This window comes from Carcharhinus amblyrhynchos, chromosome 28 (genome assembly GCF_965287045.1).
Source record: "Carcharhinus amblyrhynchos chromosome 28, sCarAmb.v2.hapA, whole genome shotgun sequence".
Lineage (NCBI taxonomy): Eukaryota > Metazoa > Chordata > Chondrichthyes > Carcharhiniformes > Carcharhinidae > Carcharhinus > Carcharhinus amblyrhynchos.
Window position 1 is genome coordinate 14,643,103 of NC_137351.1, and position 6,532 is coordinate 14,649,634.

At 44.4% G+C, this 6,532-nt stretch overlaps 1 protein-coding gene across 6 annotated transcripts in view; it reads left to right on the forward strand.

Annotated features, from left to right (window-relative positions):
- The window catches only part of frmd5a (FERM domain containing 5a), a 222,945-nt gene extending 217,053 nt beyond the window's left edge, over window positions 1–5,892 (forward strand). For 5 of the 6 annotated variants that reach the window (XM_080214173.1, XM_080214174.1, XM_080214175.1 and 2 more), the window contains one exon: window positions 3,022–5,892. In XM_080214173.1, the coding sequence (XP_080070299.1) occupies window positions 3,022–3,605 (584 nt within the window). In that variant the 3' untranslated portion in view covers window positions 3,606–5,892. The remainder of the gene's footprint in view (window positions 1–3,021) is intronic. The other variant, XM_080214176.1, reaches the window with a different exon arrangement.
- Window positions 5,893–6,532: the final 640 nt, after the last annotated feature.

Here is a 6,532-nt window from a genome sequence, read left to right on the forward strand (position 1 = left end):
TCTGTGAATGCACCATCCACATCCGTTCCTCGTGACGTCTGTGCCCTCTTTAACATGTGAATTGAGTCACGCGCAGGCAGCATTACCTGGGACTGGGAATCTCTGCTCCATCTGGGAGCCGTTCACCTGCACCAGGGAAAGTAGCATTTGGTTGAAAGCTGTGGCTTTGCGCTGGGCTGGGAATTCAGGACTGAATCCTCGATGGAACAACACTGTCAGGGCTGTTGGCTCGTGAAGCAGAATTGTTGTGTTTTTTTTCAATTGGAGAACATTCTGAAGTTTACTTTCTAGGTTTCCTTTAAGAGGCAGAAAGTTGCAATGGGTTTCCAATATAAAATATATTTCACCCGCGGAGGAGTTCAAAAGTAATCTTAATTTCACACACTCAGCTCAAGCACTCCCTCTGCTGACTTTATAGCATAAATTGAGTTTGTATCTTTATATGCCCTGTTTGTAAATTGAAATCCCACTCACCTGATGAAGGAGCAGTGTTCCAAAAGCTAGTGGCTTTTGCCACCAAATAAACCTGTTGTACTTTAACCTGGTGTTTTGAAACTTCTTACTGTTTATAGCTTACTACAGTATAGCATCACCACACACTCTCAGAAGACTAAGGAAATTTGGCATGTCAGTTATGACTCTCACCAACTTTTACAGATGCACCGTAGAAAACATTCTATCTGGTTGTATCACAGCTTGGTATGGCTCCTGCTCGGCCTAAGACAGCAGGAAACTACCAAACATTGTGAATGTAACCCAATCCATCACGCAAACTGCCCTTCCATCTATTGACTTGTCTACATTTCCCTCTGCCTCGGAAAAGCTGCCAACATAATCAAGGACCCCATGCACCCCGGACATTCTCTCTTCCACCTTCTTCCATCAGGAAAAAGATACAAAAGTCTGAGGTCATGTACCAACCAACTCAAGAACAGCTTCCTCCCTGCTGCTGTCAGACTTCTGAATGGACCTATCTTGCAGTAAGTTGATTTTTCTCTACACCCTAGCTGTGACTGTAACGCTGCATTCTGCACTGTCTCCTTTTCTTCTCTATGAACAGTATGCTTTCTCTGTACAGTGTGCAAGAAACAATACTTTTCACTGTGTGTAAATAAATGTGACAATAATAAATCAAATCCAATCAAAATCAGTGATATGATCTGGTCACACGACACCAGGTTTATTTGAAATCACAAGCTTTTGGAGTACTGCTCCTTCGTCAGATGATGTGAGATGAAGGAGCAATGCTGTGAAAGCTTGTAATTTTATATAAGCCTGTTAGACTATAACCTGGTGTCGATGTGACCTCTCACCTTGTCCACCCAGTCCAATGCCCGCATCTCCACATCACAAAATGTACTTACATACACTCATACATCGATGCACATCCTCATACACACAAATGTACAACTTGACACATATATACACACAGATGTACTCATACAAGTACATAGACACGGATACACACACACATATGTTATTGCTCACACACAAATATACATACATTAAAACCAGGAATCGAGCAGTATTTCACAGACGGGATGAGCACCCATGTAAACCAATCAGGTCAATTCCTGGAATCCATGAGGGCTACAGCAGAAATCTGCCAGTGAAACTTCCTGTAAGGTTAGCCAGGGCTAAAACTCTGAAATAAAGACAGCCGGAATCTTACCCAATGTTCTCGCCGGCCACCCAACTCTCCGACTTCACTGGAGCGGGGCGTGAACGGCTGGTAAAACCACGGCCTGGTTGAAAAGCCCACGTTAGTATTTCTCGCACACTAATCTTTCAAAGCAGTGCTTCGAAAATTCCAGCCACAAATCCAGCATTTATTTTCTAACTTCCACCAAAGTCCACTGCTTATCCTTTCCAGTTGTTGTAGTGTTTCCATCGGGAGAGACCAGCCAGACAGGAAATGGCCCATTTGGTCATTTAGCTGTTGCTGTTTACGGTGTTCCCGGTGAGAGAGTGACTGCATCTACTTCCGTAACAAGACCGGAATCAAAGGTAATTCACTTGGAAACACTTCCAGACATTTAAAGCTGCAATGTAAATGAATGTATTAAATCACATCACATTTACCCAACCTAGACAGTAACTGACCAGAATCTCTGTGCCTTTTACTTGTCCTGTAACCTACAAACATTGCCATGTGAAGCAACTGTGACTTTATTCGATAAAAGCAAATTACTGCAGATGCTGGAATCTGAAACAAAAACAGAAAATGCCGGAGATTTGATTTGATTTTGATTTGATATTTTTGTCATTTATTAGTCCACATTAAAAAGTATTGTTTCTTGCGCGCTATACAGACTAGGCATACTGTTCATAGAGAAGGAAAGGAGAGAGTGAGAATGTAGTGTTACAGTCACAGCTAGGGTGTGGAGAAAGATCAATTTAGTATGAGGTAGGTCCATTGAAAGGTCTGATGGCAGCAGGGAAGAAGCTGTTCTTGAGCTGGTTGGTACGTGATTTCAGACTTTTGTATATCCTTCCTGACAGAAGAAGGTGGAAAAGAGAATGTCAGGGTGCGTGCGGTCCTTAATTATGCTGGCTGCTTTTCCAAGGCAGTGGGAAGTGTAGACAGAGTCAATGGCTGAGAGGCTGGTTTGTGTGATGGATTGAGCTTCATTTCTTGCAGTCTTGTGCAGAGCAGGAGCCATACCAAGCTGTGTTGCAACCAGAAAGAATGCTAGAAACTCAGCAAGTCGGATAGCATCTATGGAGAGGGAACAGAGATAACGTTTAATCTCTCAGAATCATCAAGACTTGAAATGTTGGTTCTATTCTCTCTCCACAGATGCTGTCAGACATACTGAGTTTCTAGCATTTTCTGTTTTTGTTGTGTTGAATTTATCCAGTTATTGGATATCCTCAAAGGAACAGGAGATGAGAAAACTTGCTTCTCAATTGAAGTCATGTTTGTGGCTTGTGTTCCATTGGTTTTCCCTTTGCCCAACCACCCACTGCCAGAGAACCTCTCCCTTGTATCTCAGTGTCCAATTTCTCTCTGTTTTCCAGGTTTGGAATCGTTACGAGACAGCGCTCACTCCACCCCTGTGCGATCCACCTCACACACGGACACCTTTGGTACTCGTACGACAGGCAAGACCTCCTCCGCCGAGGGCAGTGAATCCACCTCCGTGATAGCAGATGAGCTCTACAGCCCCGCCAACAGTGTCCTGCCCACCCCGGTGTCCGACCCCAGCTTGGAATCAATCCTCCCTCGGCAAACAAATGGCAACACCAGCAACTGTGGCATCGAGGAGGAGAAGGAGTGTGACACTGGCACACCCGCAGAGCCCGAGGAGCCAGCCAGAGGAGCCAGTGCCTTACCTGAAGGTGTTAGTGACAGGGCCGAGAGGGAACAGGTGAATACATTTGTTTTAAGTGTGGTCCGTTTACTGCTTGTGACAGTTGGCCTCCTCTTTGCCTTGCTCCTGCTCCTGATAGGGCTTACAGAGTCAGATATTGACGTTGCTTTTTTTCGTGATATACGTCAGACACCCGAGTTTGAACAGTTCCATTATGAATACTTTTGTCCCCTCAGGCGATGGTTTGCCTGCAAGGTGCGGTACCTGCTAAACCTTCTCACTGACACTTGACATCATTCAATCTGAGCTAGCGGCCCAGGGACATTGAGAAGACAAGATGGTATCACGTATGGAACAGTCTGGGCTCCCCTCCTCCCCCCTCTCTCCCTCTCTGTGGCACCATCGGGCATGTAACGCCACCTTTAACAGATGAATTCAACCACTGTTGGGAGACTTTGTGAATCATCAAGATTTCAAGAAGGAATTTGAAATAAGGAGGGAAATCTACATTCAACACCTTTCCCTTCCACCCATAACCAACATGAAGTTCTTGAGACTGTTGTGCTATATAAGAGTCTATTAGAATAAGTGATTAACTATTAGTAGCCCCCAGGAACCGAGTAACAAAGTGTAAAGTTTTGTTATTGTGATGTTGAAGAGGTGTCCTGTTTCCTGGCTTTAATAAAAGGACCGAGACGATCCCGTGATATTAATATTAGTAACAACAAGCCTCTATGTTTAAATATACCCAGTATTCTGGTTTAGTGAAGAGAGATTTTCCCTCAGAACTGTTAGACTTTTAATGTTTGTTAATCATTTCCTTGTAATATTTTAACAATTTGACAAAAAAAACTTATTTTGTTTATTGAATGCTTTCCAGCTTCACAGGACATCCTTAAAAATCCCTGGGTAGGTTTTTCCACACTGACTAGAGCAATAAATCTGCAAAAAGAGGCTAAAAATGGAAGCATCGTTTGAGGATTCAGACTGTTCAAGTTTTTAAGACTGGAATAAAGAGAAGGCAGGGAGCAATGACGAGTGCTTTTTATTGTGTACATATCTCCCCCACCCAACATCCTCACCAGAGTTGTTCCACTCACTTCTTGCTCAGCCAAACCTCCCAGTAAGAATTGCACTGGCAAAAGGAAGATAATTAGTTAAAAGGAGCACATGTGTGTACTAACATGCACATGCGTGTGCGTGTGTGTGTGTGATTGCTTTCATTTACAAGTCAGTACAGATGATGAGTCGTCGTGAAGATGTTGAGTAGCAAGGATCTGGGAGCCCCCTGCTGGTTTTGGTACATTTTGCAAAGGTTGGATAGCAATGAAAAGATTTGTGCCAAGCCCAGCAACATGGTGGCACAGTGGTTAGCATTGCTGCCTTACAGCACCAGGGACCCAGGTTCGATTCTGAACTTCTGTGTGGAGATGGATTATTGGGGTCAGTGCATGGGTATGATGCTCTGTCGGAGAGAGAGTCTTTGATTTGATTTATTATTGTCACATGTATTAATATGCTGTGAAAAGTACTGTTTCTTGCACGTTATGCAAAGCATATCATTCATAGAGAAGGAAAGGAAAGAGTGCAGAATGTAATGTTTCAGTCATAACTCGGGTGTAGAGAAAGATCAGTTTAATGTGAGGTAAGTCCATTCAAAAGTCTGACAGCAGCAGGGAAGAAGCTGTTCTTGAGTTGTTTGGTACCAGACCTCAGACTTTTGTATCTTTTTCCTGAAGACAAAAGGTGGAAGAGAAAATGTCCAGGGCGCGTGGGGTCCTTAATTATGTTGTTGCTTTACAGAAGCAGTGGGAAGCATTGACAGGGTCAGTGGATGGGAGACTGGTTTATGTGATGGATTGGACTGCATTCATGAACTTTTCTAGTTTCTTGCGGTCTTGGGCAGAGCAGGAGCCATACCAAGGTATGATAGAACCAGAAAGAATGCTTTCTATGGTGCATCTGTAAAAGTTGGTGGGAGTCATAGCTGACATCCAAATTTCCTCAGCCTCTGGGATCCTGTGGGGTGGCATGGTGACACATTGATTAGCACTGCTGCCTCACAATGCCAGGGACCTGAATTAAATTCCAGCCTTGGGTGACTGTCTCTGTGGAGTTTGCACATTCTCCCTGTTTCTGCGTGGGTTTCCTCCAGATGCTCCAGTTTCCTCCACAGTCTGAAAGATGTGCTGATTAGGTGGATTGACAATGCTAAATTGCTTCTTGGTGTCCCAAGTTGTGTAAGGTGGATTAGCCCTGGGATATATGTGTGGGGTTACAGGAATAGGGTGGGGACAGGGCCCAGATAAGTGACTATGTCAGTGCAGCAGTGCAGACTTGATGGGCCGAATGGCCTCCTTCTGGTCTGTGGGGATTCTTTTCTATGAAAACAAAACAAGTAGTTTTTCTGCTTTTAAGTTTGGTGCAAGTATCTCCTCACTTTCTGTGAAATGAGTAGAGTAATATTGTCCCAACTCCACATCCCTCCTTCCCTACAGATTCGCAAGGTTATAACTAGCAGGAAAGGCTGGACAAGCTGGGGCCTCTTTCTCTGGAAAAGAGAAGACTGAGATGTGACCCAAGTCTTTTACGATTTGCAAAGATAAGAGTATGAAATGAGACCAGTATTAGAGGCTATCAATATAAGGTAACTGCTAACAAATCCATTTCGGAATTCAAGAGTAATCTCTTTATCCAGGGAGTGGAAAGAATATAGGACAAAGAACAAAATCAGCCCGGGAAACAGGCCCTTCGGCCCAACAAGCCCGCTCCGCCATCTCAACACCACCAGTCCACCTCGCTACCCACGACCCCTGTCTAATGTTTTATGGCCATCCAGATTGAGGGAAACTGATTTGGGGACAGTTTATTTGTTTATTCTAGCCAATCAGCCTAACAGCACATCTTTGGGGTGTGGGAGGAAACTGGAGCACCCGGAGAAAACCCACACAAGCACGGGGAGAATGCGCAAACTCGCATAGACATGTGTCTGCGCAGCAATCAGCGATAGTCACTGAGCTGTCGTCTTGCCCAGTATCTTGTCCAGTTTAGGCACACGCTAACGACATGAAGCACTAGACCAATCTCGAACAACCAAGAGCGCAGCCCCAGTACGACCCATCGCGTGTATGCACCTCGTTGGACACGAGGTGGACCGACTAAATATAGAATTCACTGGCTCAAAGCGAGTTGAATAGGTCAGATGTGTGGTGTGAGAA